This window comes from Acomys russatus, chromosome X, assembly GCF_903995435.1.
Source record: "Acomys russatus chromosome X, mAcoRus1.1, whole genome shotgun sequence".
NCBI lineage: Eukaryota > Metazoa > Chordata > Mammalia > Rodentia > Muridae > Acomys > Acomys russatus.
In genome coordinates this window covers 120,858,591-120,884,108 of record NC_067169.1, presented here as the reverse complement: position 1 = coordinate 120,884,108, position 25,518 = coordinate 120,858,591, and the positions used below count along the sequence as shown (strand labels likewise).

The 25,518-nt window shown below is 41.0% G+C and overlaps 1 protein-coding gene across 2 annotated transcripts in view; it reads right to left on the bottom strand.

Annotated features, from left to right (window-relative positions):
- Positions 1-9,868: 9,868 nt before the first annotated feature.
- Positions 9,869-25,518, bottom strand: part of Mtm1 (myotubularin 1) — a 117,389-nt gene continuing 101,739 nt past the window's right edge. For both annotated transcript variants that reach the window (XM_051142567.1, XM_051142568.1), the window contains 2 exons: positions 23,866-24,042; positions 9,869-11,736 (listed from right to left, as the gene is read on the bottom strand). In XM_051142567.1, coding sequence (XP_050998524.1) covers positions 11,569-11,736; positions 23,866-24,042 — 345 coding nt within the window. In that variant the 3' untranslated portion in view covers positions 9,869-11,568. The remainder of the gene's footprint in view (positions 11,737-23,865; positions 24,043-25,518) is intronic.

Sequence of the window (25,518 nt, the reverse complement as noted above, 5' to 3'; positions counted from 1 at the left end):
TAGGAAATGAATGACATACACAGGTTATATATAGGAGACATAGTTAAATCCCAACCATGTGTGTGTGTGTGCGCGCGCGCGCGCGCATGGGCGCGCATGCTGGTAAGGTGTCTGTTCAAATCTTTTGCCTTGTTTTCTCCACTTTAAAAAACACGTTAGCTTCCTATTGTTGACTCTTCAGGGTTCTTTGTAAGCCACACATGATGGCACATTCCTATAACCTCACTTTAGGGGAGGCAGAGTCAGGAGGATTGTTGCAACTACAAAGCTAGACTGATTTACACAGCAAGTTAGTGGCTAGCCAATAAGGGCTACAGAGTAAAACTTGTGTATATGTTGGTTGGAGGATCTCAATCTCCATGTAATAATCTCTTATCAGACATATAAAACACAAGATTTTCTCCCAGCCTGGGCTTTAAAATTCTCTTCAATGTTTCATAAATGTTTTTCATTTTTGTAGGGTCTATCTTGCCAAGTTTTTCCTCACAGAATGTTTCTGATATTATCTCTGTCATAACCAAGTCCAAGGTTGTCTAGGTCTTATTTATTTGTTGGCTTTGTTTTTGAGGTGGGGTTTCTAGGTTTTCTTTTTCTTTTTCTTTTTTCCTTTTTTTTTTTGTTGTTCTTCTCCTCCTCCGCCTCCTCCTTCTGTTATTGTCATTGTCATCGTCTTTTTTTGAAATTGGGTTTTTTTGATTTTATTTCTTTAAGGACAATGTAAGAATGTGAAGGAATAAAAAGCCCACCTCTATGTCTTTTCCTCATCTCTGTGCTGTAACTCTTGCTTCTCTGGCTAGTTTCAAGGACCAACTTGACATTACTGTATAGAGTGTGAAGAGACAGTCATGATGGACACTACGAAGCCACCGGAACCTTACAAGCCTCTTGCTGTTCTCTTGTTTCCACTTTTTTTCATCATGCTTTCTGCTTTTGCTTTTACTCACTTTACATTTTCATTTTCTTCTGAAAGTCTCTTCTGAGGCCTGAGGTGTGGGTGGACTTCCTTAGAGAGCATGACATGTCACCATGAGCCTGGTTCTGGAGGACTCTGCAACTCCCGATGTGACATGAACTCAAATTGTCTAACAGAAGCCAATGCAAGTCTCCCTGAGGCTCTCTGCCATTGACGTTGGGTGGGAGGTGTGAAGAACCCTGATCAAAGAAGGCAAAAGTCTTTTCCATTTCCTGTCCCCTTTGCACTTGGTTGCTGGAGTAAATCATCACCAGAAATATAAGTGCCTTGTATTATGGAGGACAGAAGTGAGATAACTCACTCAGATAAAGTTAAGGATTCTACAGGGTGGCACTTCCTTTGGGGATAGTGGAGGAACTCTGTCTCCTGGCATGTTCTGACATCTAGATGCTCCTGAACTCCTTGGATCATACCTTCTTCATTCTCATAGACAGCCAGGACAGGCCAGTTTTTCTCAAATTGCAAGACTCTGACGTTGTCAGCTATGTCAGGCCCACTTGAAAATCCCAGAATAAAAAACAAACAAACAAACAAAAAACAATGAACAAACAAACAAAAAAGAAAATCCCAGAATAATCTTATGTCAAAGTCAGTTGATCAGTTTTGGTTAGTCAGCTAATATTTCAGAGCTGTGATGAAATACTCGGAGGAAGATTAAGGAGTAAAGATGCATTTAGCCTCATCCCTTCCACGTTGCAATCCATGCTCACAGCAGAGCATGGGCAGAGAGAAAGAAGAAGGAAGGAAGAGGGAGGGAAGAGAGGAAAAAGAGAGCGCAAAAGAGGGAAAGGGACAGCGCAAAAGGTAATTTTCAAAGGCACAGCCTCCTGGTAGCTCATTCAGCTATGATTATATGAATAGAGTAACCCCAATGATGTGGAAAGAACCCTTATAACCCTATCACCTTCTAGTTTCCCATCTCTAAACACTGCTGTACCAAAGACCAAGCCTTTCACATACAAGCCGGGGTGGAGGGCAGTTTAGATCCAAATGAAATCAATTTTCTCACTTTTTTTCAGGTTATGGAGACTAGGATATTGTTGTGGTTTGAATAGGTATGGCCTCCATAGACTCATGTGTTTGAATGCTTGGCTGATAGAGAGTGGCCCTGTTAGGAAGTATGGCCTTGTTGGAGGAATTGTGTCCATGTAGGGGTGGCGTTTGAGGTCTCAAATGCTCAAACTACACCCAGTGGGACACACAGTCTCCTTCTGCTGCCTTCAGATCAAGATATAGAACTCTCAGCTCCTTCTCCAGCACCATGTCTGCCTGCATGCTGCCAAGCTCTCTGCCATGATGAGAATGGATTAAATTTCTGAAACAATAAGCCAGCCCCAATTAAATGTTTTTCTTTATAAGAGTTTCTGTGGTCATGATGTCTCTTCACAGCAATAAAACTCAAACTAAGACATATAGTGACATCTTTGAGGAGCCACTTTGACTAACACAAATATTTCTTCACCTGTCCCTCTTTTCTAAGTGGCCAATATCCATGGTTCTGATGGTGGATAGAAGAACATTGATATTTTGTATTATAAAGATACTTGTGCTCCATATTGTAAACGAGTCAACATATACACACTGTTAGTTCTGAATTAATCCCCTCACCCAGCCCAGTTGCCCCTGGAGGAGTAGAAGGTTGACAGTGGCAGAAATTAAGTTGACTCAACACTTTAAAAGTCAAAGCCCAAACATACATGCAATGAGAGAAGTTTGCAAGAGGACATCACATCTCAGAACTGAGAGGTGCAAGGCTGAGCTCCACAATGACTGACTACTGTTGTCCATGCCCCTTCTCCATATATAATCTGCCAGCTGAAGATGAGAGAGGTGAGGCCACTTGAAAAGATAGGAATCTGCTGCCTTTTCAGATTACCAGCTCTCTAGTGCAACTAAGGGAGCAGTGGAGAATGGATGGATCTCCTTAGGAAAGGGAAATAGAATAATTATGGGTGGACAAGAGGGGGTGCTGGAATGAAATGGGAGGATCAAGTTGGGGGAAACAGCAGTGAGGAAAGAGGGACAGAATATGTGAAGAGACAGGTAAAACTAAGGGCCATTTGATGGGTAGCATGCAAACCTAATACAGTAGAAATTTCCTAAAATATATGCAAATATGGAGGCAGTATAAATGGAATTGCCAATTGGACCTCTCTTGTCACCAAATTAAACTTTCAGTACCAGGAATGAGTTACATATAACTGAGTTATTGGAGAAAGGGGTCCCATGAGAATCCCTACACAACCAAAGCTGGTGCCAAAACTGTAGGTTGCTCTACACAAACTGACAGGAGAGCCCAATGGCTGAGTACAGCACCTTCACAATCTACTGAAAACAGAGAAGTGAAGCTGGTGCCTACCTAAAGCCTTCACCCCTACAAGCTGGTATTCTTGGTATAAGAAGTTACTGTGCATGCTACCAAGTGAAAAATGTAAACACCAATCCAGCCACAAACCTTCCCGTCTACAATGGTGTCCTGCAGGCAAAGATATGCTAGGATAATGGTGGGGCTAACCAACCAATATCTCATTTGACTTAAGGCCCACTCCACAAGATGGAACCTCCACCCAACACTGCTTGCTTGACTAAGTAAGAACCTGAGACTAGATAGCCCAGGGACCTAGGTTAATAAAAAACAGTACTTTCTAAAAACAACAAAAATGTAGCAATAATATGACTCATAATTACATTCTGTTATATCCATAGATCAGTGCCTAGCTCAGTCATCATCAGAAAAGCTTCTTCCTATAGCAGACAATATACAGAGAGTGAGAGATCTTGAAACACATAGCCCTAAATGGAGTGCCTCCATCAAATCTCTCCCCCTCAGGGCTTAGGGAACCCTAAGGAAGAGGAAACAAAAGAGTATAAGAGCCAGAGGGTGTTGAACATGTCTTTAAGTGCTTCTAATCTTTTGAGATTCTTCTGTTTAGAATTCTGTTTAGCTCTATACCCCATTTTAAATTGGATTGTTTGGTTTGTTGATGTATAATTTCTTGAGTTCTTTATATATTTTGGATATTAGTCCTCTGTTGGATGTAGGGTTAGTGAAGATCTTTTCCCAGTCTATAGGCTGCCATATTGTTCTGTTGGCAGTGTCCTTTGCCCTACAGAAGCTTTCCAATTTCATGAGGTCCCATTTATTAATTGTTGAACTTAGAGCCTGGACTGTTGGTGTTCTGCTCAGGAAGTTGTCTCCTGTGTCAACGAGTTTAAGACTATTAGGACCACTTTATCTTCTCTTAGATTCAGTGTATCTGATTTTATGTTGAGGTCTTTGATCTACTTGGATTTGAGTTTTGTGCAGGATGATAAATATAGTTATATTTGTATCTTTTACATGCAGACATTCAGTTAGACCAGCACCATGTGTTAAAGATGCTTTCTTTTTTCTATTGTGTATTTTTGGCTTCCTTATAAAAAAATGAAGTGTTCATAGGTGTGTGTACTTACATTCAGGTCTTCAACTTGATTCCATCGATCAACCTGTCTGTTTTTATACAAATACCATATGGTTTTTTATTACTATAGCTCTGTAGTACAGCTTGAGATCAGGGATGGTGATAGCTCCAGAAGTTCTTTTATGGTATAGGACTATTTTGGCTATTCTGTGTTTTTTTTTTTTAATTTTTATACATTAAGTTGAGTATTGTTCTTTCAGTCCTTAGTCATCAGGGAAACACACATCAAAATTACTTCAAAATTCCATCTTACACCTCACAGAATGGTTAAGATTAAAATCTCAAGTGACAGCACATGCTGGCAAAGATGTGGAGCAAGGGGAACAACTCCTTCATTGCTGGTGGGAGTGTAAACTTGTACAGCCACTTTGGAAGTCAATATGGAGGTTTCTCAGGCCATTGGAAATTCATCTACCTCAACACCCAGCTATACCACTCCTGGGCCTATACCCAAAAGATGCTCCAACATATAACAATGATGCCTGCTCAACTATGTTTATAGCAGGTTTATTCATAATAGCCAGAAATTAGAAACAACCTAGATGTTCATATATGGAAATATAGATAAAGAAATGTGGTACATTTACATAACGGAGTATTACTCAGCTGTCAAAAATAATGACATCCTAAAATTTGCAGGCAAATGGATGGAACTTGAAAAAATTATCCTGAGTGAGGTACCCCAGACCCAGAAAGACAAACATGGTATGTACTCACTTATAAGTGGATATTAGCTGTAAAGTAAGAGACAATCATGCTGCAGTCCACAGACCCAGAGAGGCTAAGGAACAAGGAAGGATTAAGGGGTGATACAAGGATCTTCCTAGGAATGGGAAATAGATTTCACAGGTTTACTAAGTGGTGGATGGTGGTGGGAACAGAAGGGATCAGGTTGGGGGGCGGGGAGGGAGCAAAGGAGAAAATACTGGGAGAAATGCCTGGAATTGGGAAGCATTTTGGGAGTGAGGTGAAAACTTACTGCAATGAAAACTCAATGAAGTCTATGAGAGTAAACCCTATTAAAGACTCTTAGTAATGGGGAACATGGGAGTCTGAATTGACCATAATATTTAACCAGGTAAGGTCTCAAGTGGAGGGACTAGGATACCAGCCCAATCATGAAACCTTTGACCTATAGTTTGCCCTACCTGAAGAGTGTTCTGGGACTGGAGCTTAACAGAATTGTCATCAGAGACCAGAATGACTCCATCCAGCAACTGATGGGAGCAGATACAGAGTCCCACAGCCAAACAATCAGTGGAGCTCAGGGAGTCTTGTGGAGGAGGGCTGGAAGGAGCAGAGCAACCAGAGGGGCCAGGGACACCACAAAGACAGGCCCACAGAATCAACTGACCAGGACTCATGGGGGCTCATGGAAATAAGGGATCCTGTAGGTCTGACCTAGGTACCCTACATATATGCTATGGCTGAGTAGCTTGGCATTCTTGTGGGACTCCTGGCAGAAGTGGAAGTTGTCTCTGACTCTTTTGTCTACTTGTGGTAACCTTTGTCCACTACTGGGTTGCCTTGTCCAGCCTTGATGTGATGGTATGTTCCTGGTCTTATTGTAGCTTGTTATGCTGCCCTTATTTAATGTCCCTGGGAGGCCTGCTCTTTTCTGAGGGGAGGTAGGGGGCAGGGGGAAGAATATGGGGAGGAGTCTAGGCTGAGGAGAGGGAGGGGAACTAGTTAGGATGTAACATATGATAGAAGAATAAAAAGGAAAAAAAAAAAAAAAAAAAAAGAGCCGGAGGGGATAGAAGACACCAAGGAAACAAGGTCTTCTAAACACAACAGGACTGACACATCTATTCACAGAGACTGAGGCAGCATGCACAGGGCCTAAAGGTCTCTACACCAGATGGGGTCCTGGAGCTGAAAGGAGAAGTGAAAACTCCTTAACCCAGAAGCTATGTCTGATAACCACTTGCGAATGAAAAGTTAGTTTTAGCCAACATTGTCTCATTGGGGAAACAAACCTTAAGTGTACACTGCATGCCCACCAGTAGATGGCCAACAAAGTGAATTCAGCACCATATCTGGAGGTTGCTTGTCTCATAATGCCATGTCAAGGCTTTTTCTTTTTCTTTCTTTCTCTCTTTCTTTGTTTCTTTACTTTTTATTTTTACCCTATAGGTCCTTTGTATATATATATATATCTTCTGAGGTTATGTTTCTATGGGATTCCTGAGCATGTGAACAAGTGGATCTCTGTGTCTACATCTTGTTTTGTGGCTTTTCTTGGGCTCTTTTCCTTCTGTTTGTTTTGTCCTACATTGATGTGTTTTTGTTTTATCTTGCTATTTTATTACGATCCCTTAGAAATATGTTTGTTTTCGAATGAGAGAAAAAAGGGGACTGGATCTGGGTAAGAGGGAAGGGAAAGAAATACTGGGATGTGGGGAGAAGGGGGGGTGTAAATTGCAATCAGGATATATATGAAAAATCTGTTTTCAATAAAGGAACAATAATTTTAAAACTCCATTCGGGCCCCTGTCCACTAGCCTCTGTCGTGATGGCACAAGCTCTGCTACTTTGGTTACAGTTCTTGGTCCATGCTCTGTGGCTCAGCTTCACTCTGGAGCCTTGTGTTATTATGCAATTGCACTTTTTCCTATAGGTGACTGGGTTCTCCCCTGCCTTCTTTTCCTCCCTAAAGCCCATTTTCCTGGTCTACTTTCTCAGAAATTATCCATTCTTTCCCCCTTTTTTTTTATAGATAACTCTCTAGAAAAAGCAGCCTACACTTATCTGCACTTCACTGGTCACCCTCTCACCCATCCAGGCATTGAAACGAAAAGACACTGGGTGCCAACAGTATGTCAGAAACCCTGCTGTGCACTACAGCCAAGAAGCAGCGGGAATGAGTATTTGACCTCTCACACAATGAGGAAGACAGACATGCAGCATACAATTTCTGCTGAGTATGACATATACCAAGACAGAGGGAGTAGAAGGTATTAATGGCTCATAGAGCAGAGTACTTAAGTTGAGAAAGGCTGTTACCAGATTTATTGGCCTCAGCCTACATCCCAACAAGTCAGTTTCAGCTATCCACCCCCAACAAAAGAGGCAAATTAATAGTGAAACGCAGAAAAAGGAGATGTTTAAAGTGGCCACACTGGGAAAAGGGACAAAGGAATCTAGCAACCCATGACAAGAGGGTAGGGTTTAAATAGAAAGCGAGAGATATGTGTGATTAAGTAGAGGGGCCAGTTACAAGGGAAAAATTTCATGGAAGGAGCAGCTTATTGAATGACAATAGGAAGATGTGTTAATTTTCAGTTTCTTAGTCCTCAGTCTCACAGCTCTTTGCAGGAGTCCAGATTGTGGGCTACCTCAGTTTCTTCCAGTTTTAGTGACACAATAATGCGAAAGCAATGATTTTTCCCCCATGTGAATGTCCCTCAGCCTTGTTCTTCTTAGTTGCTTGAGCTAGCGGCCCCCCTCCTTCTTTCTGAGTCAGGGTTGCTCTGTGTAACCCTGGCTGTCCTGGAACTCACTCTGTAGACCAGGCTGCTGGTTTACTCTGTAGATACACTTGCTTCTGACTCCCCAGTGCTGGGATCATAGGCCTGCAAGCCACTGCACCTGGCCTTTTAACTGACTGGTTTGGCTTCTGCCCCAATGAAACTGCATTCAGTTATGTCTGTGAGGGATACCTGAGAATCAACCTGAACAGTTTTTCATCAGGATTTACTAGATCACTTGTTCCTTGAAAGGAGCTCTTCCCTTAACTGCCACCACATGAAGATTCTCTTCTTCTGTTCTTTCCCCATCTCGTCTTCCTCAATCTGCTTCTTCAAATTTTGTGGCTCCCCACTTTTTTCCAATTACATGGACAATGCTATCTATCTCTCTGGCTTTTGTCCCCATGTGTTTCTCTTCTTTTATAAGCCCCAGGCTTAAGTTTAGCATTGCATCAGACACTTCGTCAAATACAGCATGTCTCAAAATCATCTCAGAACTACCCTGACTTGATTCACCACTTGACATGCCCTACGTCCGAAAAGGAAGCAAAAAGCAGAAACCTCAGTCTAGATTGTGCGCCTCTACTCTGAAAATGTAGAAAAGCTCTGAGAGCTGAAGCTCCACTGTTCCTGTTTTCATTTCATCTTTCTGCACAGTCCACGGACTCCTTAGACATCTGTACCTCCACTTATCTCTACATCAGCTTCAGTCCCCATAGGGTCAAACATAGTAGCCTTAAAGTGGCCTTTGCATGCTCAGCCTGTTGTCCTCCAAGGCACCTTTCACACATGGCCCCTACCTACTTCTTTGTCATTTTCTAAAAGGTGTAGGTATATTGCAATCCAGGCATGCCAATCTTCTTTGAATCCTACACACACTGTTTATTTCATATACTAGAAACTTAGACTCTGTTCCTTTGTTTTGTGATGAGTTGCTTCTGTTTTTTCCATCCATATATCTCTAAATAAGAATGACTTGAGCTTACATGATTGAGATGATATTACAGTCTTGGTGGCCGGCTTCTTTCTGTTACCATGCTTATGGATTCATCTGTGTGATGTGCAGCCACTATTATATGGTGATTTTATCTTAGTGGTCAGGTGTTAAGAGTGTGTCACAACTTATCTGGACCACCATAGGTGCTTACTTACTTCTAGCTTATTCCTGACTATAAAAAAGCAATGCTTCTCTGAACAGAGTATACAGATTGCTCATTCCTCAAAAGTACAAACACTATGTCAAAGGGTACCACTTGACTTACCAGATAATGGCATCCGTTTTCCAAAGTATTATACCAGAACTCCCACTGGTCAGTGCTTCTGATTGATACACTTTTTTAATTTAATTAATTTATTCAGGTTACAACTCAATTGTTATCCCATCACGTTTATCCTCCTGTTCCTCCCTCCCTCCCTCCTGCTTTCACCCTATTCCTCTCCCCTAGGTCTATGACCGAGGAGTACCTCCTCCCCCACTTTATGGTCATAGGCTATCAAGTCTCATCTTGGTAGCCTGCTATCCTTCCTCTGAGTACCACCAGGCCTCCCCATCAAGGGGAGGTGGTCAAATATGGGGCACCAGAGTTCATGTCAGAGTCAGTCCCCACTGTCCACATAACTGTGGAGAATGTCCTGTACATTAGCTAGATCAGAGTAGGGGTTCGATGTTTACTACTTGTATTGTCCTTAGTTAGTGCAATAGTTTGAACAGAGATTGGTACACTTTTAAAAGCTTGGGACACAACAAGGCCTGGGGGGGTGGGAAGTCTATATTTCAGCTAATTACAAGACAGAGGCTTAAGGGTTACAAGTCCCAAATTTACGTCAGCAACATAGTAAACCCGTATTTCAAGACAAAATATTAAAAAGGTAGGGCTGTGGCTCAGTGGCAAAGGAATTATCAGGCCCTAGGGTCAGTTCCTGGAACAAAACAGGGCTTGTAATACAAGGATGTGACAGAGTTCAAAGCCAGCTTGGTGACAGAGTAAGCTGAAGGCCAACTTGAGCTATATGATACTTCACATCAAACAACAATAACAACAACAACAACAAGAAAACATATGTTGCTACTATGATTAAAAAAAAAACATGAAAAGTAGATCCAGAAAAAGCAAGTAAGCAAATAATAAGACAGGCACTATGTACATCTTAAACAGACACAGTAATATCCGTGGAAATACGGTTAGGTTTTAGTTAATATATTTATTACAGCAGATCTCTAATATTTATTGCCATGAAAATATTTTCATGAAATTTCATAAAGTCCTTTGAATATTAGTATTAGCTTTTTTTCTTTTTATGGAGTGATACTTTTTTTAATTTATGAAATATTTACAGCGTTTACAAAAGGCAAAAGAATATCTAATAATTTTTATACTTAAAAATCCATACATTATACTATGTTTGAGATATCTTATTTGGTAGGTCATTAAACTATGACATAAAATAATTTACAAAGATAAATTTAATCTCTCTTAATTCACTGAAAACAAAACCATATTAGCTATAAATAATCCTTTACAAATCACTGTAAAACATTAATTGCTTTAACTTTAGCTTTAACTTTTACAAATATATTTACTAAATGATTTAGTTAAGATATCAAATAGAACTGTGCATTTAAAATCTCACTTCATACTGCAAAACAAAATGAAAAAAAAAAAAAAAAAAGCGAAAAAGCAAAATTGCCCAGTACTTCAAGTAATAATGTGCAGAACCAGCTTTTAACGCACGTATGTAGGAGAGGGGAATTCAATACCATTTAAACAGAATACTTTCAAGAATACACAAAAAAGATATACATCTGGGGCATTATTTTAAAGAAAGATGCTCTAGCCATAGGTCATCCACCTAAGACATTGAACCTACACTTTGGCAGATAAGCTGCACTGACTGGAGGAGTGTTTGCGGAAATATTCACCTAAGCAGCAGGAGGCAGCCAACATCCTCACACAGTGCTATAAATGGGGATGACTCAGGGTTAGACAAGCTCATGGGATAATTTAGAAAGCAAGGCTGACAATGTTGAGGAGAAAAATCAAATGACATCACTTTTTAAATAGAAAAATATGCTTCTCCTGAAAAAACGATGGGAAAACCTTTTATCTTCAAAATTTCAAAAATGATGAAATGCTCACCATTTTTCTTACATTACCACTTCTGGTGGTATAAAAATTGGCAATTACTTAAACACCTTGCTCTTGGAATCTGCCGAGGAAACGGAGTGCAATTTGGCTTTGGCAGTAATACCCATCTTTCACATTTGGATTCATTTTAGATAATCCAAAGCAACTGTTGTAAGCAGCTGGAGGAAAATCCATTTTACAAACCATTTCCCCCCTGGATCTAAAATAATGTTTCAATTAAGCCCACAAAATACATACTGTATATGTAGCATTTATATAGAGGTAAATTAAATTTAACTTTTATCTTCACAAAAGTGCTTTGTAGAAAAGTGTGAGGATTTTCCAGAACCCCCTCTGGACTCCTTTCTTCTGATTGCTACACAGACACTGTAGATTTCTTGTAATATGATATTATAGAAGGCACATATTCAGGAGTCTAAGATGTTAGTTCAGCTTCTAGGTGGGGGGAGATACTTTACATTTACTTTGTACACGTGCCCAAAGTGAGAGTCAACTATTTCACTTATTTAGACATTCCCTCAGAAGTGAGTTTGCACATGAGGCATCATCTGCGAAGGACTGGAAGGTGAATTGGGAGGGTCAGAAAGCTTGGCGGAGTTGGCGAGCTGTAATTCCTCAAGCCTCTTTATATAATCATCACGCAAGGCCAAGAGCTCCATGTAACGCTGCTCCACTGGGTTGGGCTGCTACAAAGAATCATAGAGACAAATTATATTTTATGCCACCTGCTCACTGCCTTCAGAGTCAGCCTCTTCTTAAGCACTGACACATGTATACTTTCCTTATACACTGCACCATGGATACAGGGAAAACAGGCACAGTAGCAAACCACAAAGCCAGCCATTCTCCACTGGGAAACAAGGAGTGTACATACTTCTCACATGCACATCGTCATCTCTAAGCATTTTTCAGCCTAGAAACAGCTTTGGATTTCCATGCTGCCCGTACCAAGAACACTGGACTCCTTCATTCTGAAGGACAGACAATTCTTCACAAGTTGCTATGAGGGTTACCTTTCACTGCACACTTGTGACACTTCCTAGAGGTGAGTACCAGAAAAACAACACAGTGTGCATTACTTTATATTTTGTTAAAATTGATGTAACTGATAGCATTTTTAAATTTAGTGATTGGTATTTGACTCGCTGTTGTTCTTTCTAAATTTTGTCACTGCGATGGCCTATGAGTGACCTCCTTCACACATACCATGCACATATCTGATGGAGCGTCTCTGAAGAGTAGAGGTCATGCCAGCGATGCCTGACATTTCCTGCTTCTCCACATTGTTACCAGATATTGGGAGCTTAAGACTTTGTACCAACTTGAGGGCTATACTGTGGTATATCACAGTAGACTGTGCTTGCACTGTTTTGCAAGACCACGTGACCTTACTGCCCAAATGAACACACTGAGTGCAGCTGCGCTTACAGTCCCGGGGCTGGGGGTCAATTCCCACTCTCCCCCTTCCCAGCCATGTAGCAGTTTCTGTGTGTCTCTATCAAACTCTCTGTACAAATAGGCAAAACCACAGCACGGCTCTTGCAATAGTGGTTTGAGGGTGCCATGAGTCTGTGTCACTGCAATTTCTTTTAGCAGTCAACAGGGGATTGAAGGGTATCCTTCCCAGCATGTTCATTTCTATAAACATTTATTCTGCGATGAAGTGTGTGCGCATCTTAAAATGCTCACCTCAATGAGTCTCTATGTAAGTATATACTTAGGTAATCATCACCTAGGTCAAGATGTACAAGAGAAGAGCAGTATGGGAGATTCATGTTCCAAAGCCAGGAGAGATGGCTTTCCAGAAAGCTAGAGCAACTTATGAAACAGTAAGAAGTAAAAGCTAAAGCTTATAAAAGTGCTCTCCTTTAACACATATAGTGGCCCCCAGGGCTGTCCTGCATTAGTCCTTGTTAAACTATCTGTCCAAGCTGTGAGTGCCAACAAAGCTGTGACAGGGAGCATGTCTGTGAAGGCTGAGGAGAATGGTCTATGCTCCCACCAGACACATGCTATGACAAGGGTTATAGAATAGCAAGCCTGAACCTTGAGGACTAAGACGGTTTCTTACTTTTTGTGGTCACCATAACAAGTGAACATAGCATTTGGTGGCTTAAAAAAGAAAGGTGAGAGCATTAAGTGTCACCAGGGCCACACATTCTCTGGAGCAACTAGAAGAGAACCCTTCCTTGCTCTAATCCTGTTTCTGATGACTCCAGCTAACTTCTTGGACCATGAAAATAGCATACTGGTCTCTATATCTATCTTTGCATGCCCTTTCCCCCATCTTTGTGACCTGTGTTGCAAATCTTCTGAGAATGTTTATCAGTGAATTTAGGGCCAATCTACACTTTCCAAACTGCAATAGTTCATCTTCATGTCACCTTGCCTGGATTTGTAATCACCTAGAAGACACATGGTATGTCTTTGGGAGATTCTAGAGGTTTAACTGGGGAGGGAGGACTCACTCTGAACAAGCTGCCATAGGGTGGGGGAACCAGACTGAATAAAAAGGAGAAAGAGAGCTTGGCCTCAGCATTCATTCCTCTCCTTCCTGACTATGGGCTGAATGTGATCATTTGGCTGCCTTAAGCTCCTGCCACCTTGCCTGGCCTGCTATGATGGATTATAGTCTCAACCTGTGGGCAAAAGTAAATACCTTCTTCTTTATGTTGTTTATGTCAGGGATCTTTGTCACAGCAACAAGAAAATTAATCCAGTCACAGTCACAGTGTCTGGGGATATATTTCCTTTGGGGAGAGAGTGGGCGCCATCCAAAGAATGAATGAGCTGAATATAACTGCAAATGCGTCCATGTCCACATTCCTATGGGGACTGCTACTTTCAAGAGCACATAGATTGTTCAAGGTCCACAGATTTACCAAAGTGCTCTCTTTCCCCTGTTCATCCCAGTTCTGTTTTCAAAAAAGTATATGGGGCGTTAGGGCAAGAATGCCTGGTGCAGCAAGGAACATTTACTCACTGCTCCTCACTAATAGCCTCTGCCTAGTGTTCTCTGTGGTCAAATAGGGGCCAGGTACTCTTCTAGGTGTTCAGTTATCATGAAAGCCTGAGTTCATGGTGTGTATCTTCCAGCAGGGGGCGACAGACCAACAAAATAATTCCCAAGCCTTGAGTTCATCCTGCGTATCTTCTAGCAGCAGGTGACAGACCAACAATGAACAACAATTCCTGGCCCTTAGCCTGCTAGATGATGATACTAGAAAGCAGAACAAGATAGGAGAGTGGTGGATAGGTGGGGTGTCACTGGGAGTCTACTTTGGGTTTATGGAATGAGGGACACTAAAGAAGAAAGTGAGTTTACAAGAAAGACTTGAGAGGGATAAATGAAGAGCAGAGGGTAATGTGGCTAATGTGTTCTCAAAGAATTATTTGAGTCAGGGAAAAGAGAAATGTGACAGAAACCACTGTAAAGACTTGCTCCTTGAGTCTGGGTGAGGTGAGCATCTCCCTAGCCAGTATGGAGAAGTGTTGTAGTCAGATATCTACTTTATAAAGGACTGCTTTGGCTGCCATTTTGAGGACAGAGGAAGTAAGGGTAGCCCCAGGAGTACATTTACAAATGTACTATGATCTGAGACATGGACAGCAAACTCAGCAGAAGTAAGGCGGGTGCAGGCCCACATTGTCTGTCATCTTGAGGAGGCCTGTGGGCACCTGAGCAGCTTTCAGCTGGGAGTTCTCTTAGACTGCTCCTCCCCAGCCTGGCCGAACTGGGACACAGACAGCAATCCCAGAAGAAGTGAGTCGGGTATAGGCCATAACCCCCATTGTCTACCATCCCCAGAAGTCCTGTGGGGAGCTCTAGCAAGCAGCTTTTGGCTTGGAGCTTTCTTTGCCTGTTCCAGACCTGTCTGGAATACCTGAGACATAGACAGTGGCCCCATCAGAGGGACTACCAGGCCTGCTAACACCAGAGACAACCAAATGGCTAGAAGCCAATATAAGAACACAAGCAACAAAACTCAGCTATATGACACCATCTAAAACAAGCAGTCCAACCACAGTAAGCTCTGGACATACTATTACACCCAAAGCACTAGAAGGTTTTAAATCTGAGGTGATGAAAATGATAGAAGCCTTGAAGAAGGAAAATAAATCTTCCAAAGAAATATAGAAAAATACATTAAAATAGAAGGAGAAATTGAATAAAGCCTATAAAGAATCTCAGGAAAAGACAATTAAATGGAAGGAAAGAAATGAATAAAAATATTCAAGACCTAAAAATGGAATTAGAGGCAACAAAGAAAACACAATCTGAGACAATTCTGGAGTTGGAAAACCTAGGGAAGAGATCAGGAATTGCAGACACAAGCAATACCAACAGAATACAAGAGATGGAAGAGAGAAACTCCAGTGTGGAAGATATGGTTGAAATAACAAATCAAAGAAAATGTTAAAACTAAAAAGTTTCTGCCACAAAACATACAAGAAATCTTTGACACTATGAAAAGACCAAACCTAAGACTAACAGGAATAGAAGAAGACAAGACTTCAAGCTCCAGGGACCATAAAATATTCCAAATCATAGAAGAAAGCTTCCTCAACCTAAAGAAAGAGTTGCCTATAAACATACAAGAAGCTTACAGAACTCTAAATAGATTAACTAGAAAAGAAATTCCTCTTGCCACATAATCATCAAAACACTAAATGCATAGAACAAAGAAAGAATATTAAAAGCTACAAGAGAAAAAGGCAAACTTGCATAAAAAGGCAAACCTATCAGAATTGTACCTGATTTCTCAGCAGAGCCTATGAAAGCTAAAAGGGCCTGAATAGATGTCATGCAGACACTAAGAGATCACAGATGTCAACCAAGACTACTATACCCAGCAAAAATTTCAATTACCATACATGGAAAAAACAAGATATTCCATGACAAAATCAAGTTTAAACAACATCTATGCACAAATTCAGCCCTACAGAAGATGCTAAAAGGAAAACTCTAACATCAAATTAAATGAAGAAAAACTCAAATAAATTCCATTTACATCGGAGATAAGACAAGGCTGCCCACTCTCTCCATATCTCTTCAATGTAGTACTTGAAGTCCTAGCTAGAGCAATAAGACAACTAAAGGAGATCAAGGAGATACAAATTGGAAAGAAAGAAATCAAAGTACTGCTATTCACAGATGATATGAGAGTACATATGAGTGCTCCCAAAATTCCACTAGAGAATTCCTACAGCTGATAAACACCTTCAACAAAGTGGTTGGATAAGAGATTAATTTAAAAAAAAATCAGTAACCCTCCTGTATACAAATGACAATTGGGCTGAGAAAAAAATTAGGGAAACTACACTCTTCACAGTAGCCACAAATAATGTAAAGTTTCTTGGTGTAACTCCGAACAAGCATGTCAAAGACCTGTATGACAAGAATGTCAAGTCTCTAAAGAAGGAAACTGAAGAAGATATCAGAAGATGGAAAAATGTCCCATGCTCATGGGTCAGTAGGATTAGCATAGTAAAAATGCCATCTTATCAAAAGCACTCTACAGATTCAATGCAATATCCATTAAAATACTAACACAATTCTTCACAGACTTTGAAAGCTCAATTCTCAACTTCCTATGGAAAAACAAAAACCCAGACTAGTTAAAACGATCCTACACACACACACACACACACACACACACACACACACACACACACACACACACACACACACACACAAAGCGAGGTGTGGTGGTGCACGCCTTTAATCCGAGCACTTGGGAGGCAGAGGCAGGCAGATTGTTGTGAGTTCGAGGCCAGCCTGGTCTACAAAGAGAGTCCAGAACAATCAAGGCTACACAGAGAAACTATGTCTCAAAAAACCAACCAACCAACCAACCAACCAAACAAACAAACAAACAAAAAACCCAAAAAACTTCTGGAGATATCTCCATCCCAGAATTCAAGCTGTACTTCAGAACAACAGAAATAAATACTGCATGGTACAGGCATAGAATAGACTGGTTGATCAGTGGAATCAAATTGAAGACTCAGAAATAAACACACACACACACACACACAAACACACACACATACACACACACACACACACACACACACACACACCCCTATGGACACTTGATTTTTGACAAAGGAGCTAAAACCATACAATGGAAAAAAGGACAGCGTCTTCAACAAATGGTGCTGGTCTAACTGGATGTCTACATGTAGAAAAATACAAATAGCCAATGGACCGTGCATTATACTCCATGTGGGGAAGGGACAGAGGACGGAAGGGACAGAGGAGGGTAGGGACTGCCTCTGACATGAACTTTGGTGTCTGTGATTTCATCACTGTCCCTTGGTGGAGAGGCCCTGGGGGAACACGGAGGAAGGGGATGCAGGTGATTCAGATGAGATCTGATAGGCTGTGCTCAGATGGTGGTAGAAAAGGACACCACCTCTCTAGAGGTCGAGGGGAAGAGAGTAGGGCAGAAGAGGGAGGGAGGGTTGGAATGGGAAGATAGGATCAAGAGGATTACAATTGAGATGTAATGTAAATAAATTATAATAAAATAAAATAAAAATGCAACTAGACCCATATTTACCACCCTGCACAAAACTCATGTCAAAATTGATCAAAGACCTTAACATAAGACCAGATACACTAAAACTATTAGAAGAGAAAAGTGGAGAAAAGCCTTGAACTCATTGGTACAGGAGACAACTTCCTGAAAAGAACACCAACAGCTCAGGCTCGAAGATCAACAATTAATAAGTGGGACCTCTTGAAGCTGAAAAGTTTCTGTAAGCAAAGGACACTGTCAACAGAATAAAATGACAGCCTACAGAAATGGGAAAAGATCTTCATCAACCCTACACCCAACAAAGGGCTAATACTCAATCCATACAAAGAACTCAAAAGAAAATAACCCAATTAAAAAATGGGGTACAGAGCAAAACATAGACTTCTCAACAAGGGAATATTGAATGGCTGAGAATCGCTTAAAGAAATGCTCAACATCCCTAGTCATCAGGGAAATGCAAATCAAAACAACCCCAAGATTGCATCTATCAGAATGGCTAAGATTAAAAACTCAAGAGACAGCACATGCCGGAAAGGTTGTGGAGAAAGGGGAACACTCTTCCAATGGTGGGATTGCAAGCTGTACAACTACTTTGGAAATCAATCTGGTGCTTTCTAAGAAAATTAGGAATAGCCTTAAGACCTAGCTATAGCACTGCTGGGTATAAACCCAAAAGATGTTTCACCATACAACAAGAACATTTGGCCAACTATGTTCATAGAAAATTTTTTTGTAATAGGCAGAATCTGGAAACAACCTAGATGTCCCTCAACTGGAAAATGGATAAAGAAACTGTGGTACATTTACACAATGGGATACCATTTAGCTATTAAAAACAAGGAAATCATGCTGGGCCTAGTGGTGCATGCCTGTAGCCCCAGCATGTGGGAAGGCAGAGACAGGTGAATCCTCTGTGAATTGGGGGCCAGCCTGGTCTATAAAGTGAGTCCAGAACACTTAAGGCTACACAGATAAACCCTGTCTGAAACAAATCAAAGCAAAACCAAAAGAAAATACAAAATAAAACCCCAAAGAAATGATGAAATTTGCAGGCAAATGGGTGGATCTAGAAAAGATCATTCTGAGTGAGGTAACCCAGAACCAGAAAGACACTCATGCTATGTACTCACGTATGCACAGACCCAAAGAAGATAAGTAACAAGGAGGATCCAACGGATGATGCTTAAACCTCACTAGGAAGGGGAAACAATAGATAGAGGTAGTGGTTGAAGAGAGGGAACAAAGCAGGAGAGAACACACAGAGAGATATGAGGGAGGATATCAGACCTGGGAAGAAGACAAAAGGCCTGTAGAGAAAAGAGAACCTGTGGGCTGGGGCATCTCTGTAACAAGCTGGAGGCCTAAGTCATAGTAGCATCCTGGGGAAATATAAGAGGGACTCTAGCATTGACCCCTAGTAGCAAGGGTCATAACGACTGAAGACGGCACCCTCTAACTAGACAAGTCTCCTAGTAGGGGGAGGGGAACACCCAACCCACCTACAAAAACTTTGATCCAAAATTCACCCCACCTACAAAACGTGCATGGATGACAGAGCTGAGATTGAGGGGAGGGGTTCAACCAATGCTGGCCCAAATCAAGACCCATCCCATGGGAGAGAAACAACCTCTGATATTATTAAAGATATTCTGCTATGCTTGCAGACAGGAGTCAAGCAGAGTTGTTCTCTGAGAGGCTCCACCCAGCAATGCCTCAAAACAGATGCTGAGCCTCACAGCCAAACATTGGGCAATGAGTAGGGAACCTTGAGGAAAAGTGGAGGGAAAGAGAACAGGACCTGGAGGTGACAGGAGCTCCACAAGAAGACCAACAGAGCCAACTAACCAGGGCCCAGAGGGACCTGTGGAGACTGAAGCACCAGCCAAGGACCACGCATGGGCTGGACCTAGGCTTCTTCACAGGTGTAGTCAATGGGCAACTCAGGCTTCCTGTGGGTCCTCTAGTAAGGAGAGCGGGGGCTCACTCTGACATGGGCTCTCGTGCCAGCTTTTCAATCACTTCCCCCTAGCAAGATTGCCTTACCAGGCACAAGGGAAGAGGACACATCCAGTCCTGAAAGGACTTGATGAGCCAGAGGAGATGGGAAGGGGCCTCACTTCTCCTGAGAAATAGGGGAGGAGAATAGGGGAGAAGGAGGGAGGATGGGAGGAGGTGAGGAGGGATGGGGCTACTGCTAGGATGTAAAGTGAATACATAAATTAATTAAAAAAAGAAGTGTACTGCTATCACTTTGCTCACCCTAAAGTGGTGGCAGAAGCACACTGGGAAGTCTGTGTGTGTATGTGTGTGTTATTAGTTTTACGAGTAAGAGTTTTTTTCATGTACGTATATGTACTATTTGCAGGTCTTCTGCACACAGAGGAGGTCATAAAAGGGTTTTGCATGCCCTAGGACTGGAGTTACAGACATTCTTAAACTGTCATATGGGTGCTGGGAATTGAACCCAAGTCCTCTGGAAGAGATCAGCACTGTTCTTAAGGACTGAACCACTTCACTAGCCCTCCTTCCCTATGCCCTATATATTTTGACAGCCAAATGGGTTCTTTTGGCACATTGTCTGTGGGGTGAGAGAGAGGAAGGAATCAAGGACGACTCTAGATTTCTTGATAGGGTGATGCTCCGAGCTGAAATGAAGATGACAGCAGGAAGAGGAGCTGGAGGGGAATCTTAGGTGTTCTGGATAGGTATGTGATATTTAATTTGGGATTCCACCAAAAAAATAAAAAGTAATAAAATAATAAAACAAAATAAAATAATACCACCTTCTTATTGTACCAAATCTTCACAGCCATGCTAGTGTGTTCTTAGGTCATATCAAGTTTTGTTTTATATGTTATTGTGCACTAATGATATAAAATCGTTTCCTAATATTTTATACACATTATAATGTATTTTGATCCTGTCTGCTCCTCCACTCCTATTGACCTATTTTCTCTTCCTAATTAGCCTTCACTTCCCACTTTTATGTCTCTTTTTCCTGGTAACTTGGTGAATTTATTAGGGTTGCTTACAGGAACATGGGTACCTTATCAGTGGCTGAGAAAAGGGAAAGGATATCGCTCCTTCTCCCAACAATCATTAACTGAAGATAGCTCCATGGAGTGGGATTGGGGTTGGGGAGGCCGCCTCATGAGTTATCCCTACTGTTTACTACAATGAATTTTCAGAGGGTGCTTACAAGTCCCTTTTCCTAACTGGGAAGTGCCTATAAGTTCTTGGGGGTGAGTGGATGAGTGGGTGGAGGTACTCTTGAGCCACTGTCCCCTAGCTACTATAGACTGCCTTAAGATCCTCAGGGGAGGAGGGCCTCATAAGTACCTCCATGACAGGATTCAGACAAGTACCAATTTTGTCCTTGTCTGGATCATATAATTTTTAATATATAGGAGGGCAAGTTCTTCCTTGATATTCTCCCAAATGGTTTAGATTATTTAAAAAATCATCTTCCCTATGAATATTAAACTTTCTAATCAGTTTGAATACTAAAATCAGCACATATACTCAGACAAGAAAAATAAATCAGATATAATAGTCATTTTGCAGTGGCATAAATATATAATTAGAATGAATTTCCTAAACTATTAGCAATAAAAGATATTAGAAACTTACATATGAAAAGGAATAGTGAAGTAATGAGTATAAAATACATAGAAGCCATTAGCCTATAGATACACAAAAGCCACTTAAAGACTCTAACAGAGGAGTCTATTTCTGATAGAATGTAAAGACAAGCAAACAAGCTGTGAAGCAAAATGTGTCAGCTCAGCATGGAATAAAAACCCCAGGATAGCTCATCATAGAAGCCTTTTTACATCCATATGCCTTTTAACCCTTCTACTAGAAATGACTTAAATACCGTCAGCCAGTTTGTCTATCACTGGCCCTGTTGTTATCCTTCAGTTAGGAAGTTTGATGTCACAGCAAGGACTGGCAAAGTCTTCTTTTAAGAACAGGCTAACTTTGCCTCCATCAAAATTAAGAGCTCATGATGGAGGGGGCTGTATGTTCTTTTATCTTTCAACATGGGTAGCATATCACTGTGCTGTGAATACTGTAGGTGGCCAGCGACTGAATGCTTTCTAGGTCACACAAATGAATAATCATTTAACTTTTAAGTGGTTAAGTACATTCTTTGTTTCACATTATATAATTTAGAAAGTCCTATGTGTTTGCATTTTAATCTCTTTATGAAATAATTTTCTACATAAGCAGATCTTTAAAGACATCTCACATGCTTAATCTACACCTCCATTATCAGCTTCACCCCGTGCATGGCAATCATCAGCGTACGCCTGGGGCATCTTGTGGGCAGAGAGCATCTCTTCCTAATACCTATGTTCTCCCATTGCAGGACACACAAGAACACCCAGCATTTTGGAGAAGAAAATGTGAAGTACACAGGGACATCAATTTGTGTAGGAGAGAAATGTACATAGGGAGCATAATCTTTTTTAATAGATGCCAACCAACAGATCATGATACAGAGCAAGTAATTCAGGAAAGGAGAAGGTTTTCCTAAAGAATGAGCACTCCTACTTGTCCAAGTTCCATTTGGCTAAACCTTAGAGAATGTGAGGGGGGCGGGTTACACTTTATAGAATGTTCTGATGGTAATGTTCCTTCAAGTTTGTCTTATGTGCAAAATGAAAGAAAACAAATCAAAAAGGCTCCAAACCAAATGATTTGTCGCATAATCATTGTTACTTTTTACAGTCAGAAATGAATAATTTAAAATTCCTTGTACTTCACAAACTTCTGCAAGGGAAAATGGAGAGGTAGAGTACAGAATCTGCACAGACACTGGCAATAGTTCCTCCCAGCCAATGGCTAAAAGAAACATATAGAAGGGGCTTATTTTAGAAGACAAATGCTGTTGTGTGTGTGTATGTGTGTGTACATGTGTGCATGTTTTCTGCTTATTTATTATTTTTTGAGAGTCTCATTGTCTAGTCCTGGCTGGCTTGAAACTCACTACATAGACTAAGTTGGAATAATCAAGATCCCAGAACTCTGCCTTCAGTGTGCGGAGAAGACAGATGTTAGCCACCATGCCCATCTTATGCTTTTGACTGAAAAAGAAATATGTGTTCTGTAATGGCAGTTAGAAAAGATTCCATTTACTCTTTACCCAATATTCTAAATGCTGGAACTACTATTCAGGACATTTCAAACAAAGTGGGCAAATGTTCTCAAGCTCTGGCACCTCTCATTTCAAACAGGACCACATTACAAATGCCTTTCACTGCAGCAGCAGATTTCAAAGTGTGGGTGTCAGGTAGAAATGGGAAATTTGCCAGTGAGTGCACAGGATGGTGTCCGGCCAGGGCATGTGTAGAGAAGCCAGTGAAATCCAGCGTGAAGCTCCCTGCCTTGCCACCCAGCTGAGGCTCGCACAAAAATAGCTATGCAGGCAGTCAATGCCCAACACCACAGAGAAATGAGCAAAATTATACCAAGAGCCAGCACAGCACTGCAAGACTCAGAACAAAGCCAGGGGTAGAGGCACTTCTTACAAATAGGTTGCTTTTTCTTCTTATTTGGGGTGAAGTTGTGAAAATGGAAAGCCCACGGAAATCTGCTTCCATTTTGACTGATACCTGGCTAGCTAATTTACTGTTGGTATACGGCTATCTTTATTTTAGCTATGGAGATATTCAGTAAGAAGCATGGTGACACCAGCTCACTTTATACATACATCTCAACCAGCATATAGAACATGCTTCCTTACTTTGAAAGGTCAGGTAAGTATGTCTAGTCAGTGCAGAAAACTTTTTTTTTGAGACAGGAGCTCATGTAGCCCAGGCTAGCCTCAAATTCACTATGTAGCAGAGGCTGGTTTTGATTCTCCTGCCTTTCAGCTCCTAAGTGCTAGAATTGTAAGAGCACAGAACCATGCCAGGGAATTATGTACAGAGTTTTTTGGTTGTGAGCCTAGCCTTGAACAGCTGAGCCATCTCTCCAGCCCTACACAGTTTTAATGATGTGTAGGCATTTCAAGCGATTGAAGGAAACTCATTGCTAGGAGAATTTAGAAACTTTCTAGGGGTTTAAAATGGCTGACATTATTATAGCATTCATTTGGGCAGAAGTTAAGTTTAATTTCAATATTCATGGGTTAGTAATTCACAACAATTTTAAATTAGGGTTAGTTTAAAAGCAAGTGCTTTTCTTTATTTTGTTTGTCCTTAGAATGTGAACAAACCTCCAGCATAGCAAATAGCGTTCCAGCAAGGTTGTTTTTTCACTTACTTGTTGTTTGATTCTGGGATTCCATCGAATGTAATAATTTACCCACAGTTCCAAATGGCGCATACTGGCAACTGGATATAAAACCCGATTGATTTCTTTTGTATAGAAGGGGTTTTTGAATTTGTCTTTATTGCTGTTAATTAGCGACCATACAGAAACCGTTCTTTCTGTAATTTTCTATATAGAGAGAAAGCAGAAAGGTAAACACACTCACAAACTATCCTGCAGCCTTGGCAATACAATTCGGGATCAACTCCAACGACACATTTACATTAACTTCCACAATAACTAAGAAAAAGCATTGATGACCACTTGTGTCCACTCACTGATATTTGCACAGATATCTGACACTTGAGAACCACTGCTTCTCCTGGGAGACAGATGCAGGGTGGCACACCATTGAATGCAATGCACTGATCTCCAAAGGCAATTCTTGGGTAGGTAAAACATTTATGAATAGATGGGCCACACCATCTTTTTCATTCCACTCAAAGAAAAATTAGGAAACCCCACAGAGTTTCTGATTTTTCTTGTTATAAATGTCAAGTTTTAACCTGGGTCTACTTGACTACAGGTATTTGGATAGTTATTGTTTTTTTTTTTTTTTTAAGAAATGCATTTTATTTTGCTTTTCCTCCTTCAAATTAACAGATTATTATTCTCCATATTTATAGATTACAAAATGGTTTTATATTTTTTCTTTTCTTTTTTCCCCTTTTTTATTATTAATTTATTTATATTACATCTCAGTTGTTAGGCCATCCCTTGTATCCTCCCATTCCTCCCTCCCTCCCGCTACCCCCCTATTCCCCTCCCCTATGTCTGTGACTGAGGGGGACCTCCCCCTCCTGTATATGCTCATAGGGTATCGAGTCTCGTCTCGGTGACCTATTACCCTTCCTCTGAGTGCCACCAGGCGTCCCCATCCAAGGGACATGGTCAAATATGGGGCACCAGAGTTTGTGTGAAAGTCAGATCTCCTTCTCCATTTAACGGTGGAGAATGTCCTGTCCATCGGCTAGTCTGGGTAGGGGTTCGAAGTTTACTGCCTATATTTTCCTTGGCTGGTGCCATAGTTTGAGGAGGACCCCCGGGCCCAGACCCGCCTGTAGTTTTCCAGGACCCTCTGGATCCTTCTATTTCCTCATTCTCCCAGGCTTCTCACACCTAAAGTCTCAATAGGATGTCCTCCCCTCTGACCCACTTTTCTGGTAGGTAAAGTTTTTCATGGGGACGTACCCCTTGGACTAGTGTCTCGATATAAGTGAGTATATCGAACTAAAGACCCAGAGACGAATCCACACACATTTGGTCACTTGATTTTTGGATAGTTATTGTAACCAACCATCCAGATATTTAATTTGCATCACAATCACATCCAGATATTTGAAAAAAATCTGGATAACCAAACGCATCAAATTTTTAGTTTTTAACTAGTATCCATGTTCTTATAAAACATTGGCAAATTTGTTGTTTTTTATTACATACATTTTAGCAAAATTTCACCATAAACTATGGAAAAGCCAAAGCTCAGAAATAGAAAATACAAGAAATAAAATTACCGAAGTTAGAATTTGACTCTTCCTAGTAATGAGTTTGAAAAGGACAACAAAGTCAGCACTAATAACCAAGCAGAAATTCCTGTAATGTGTT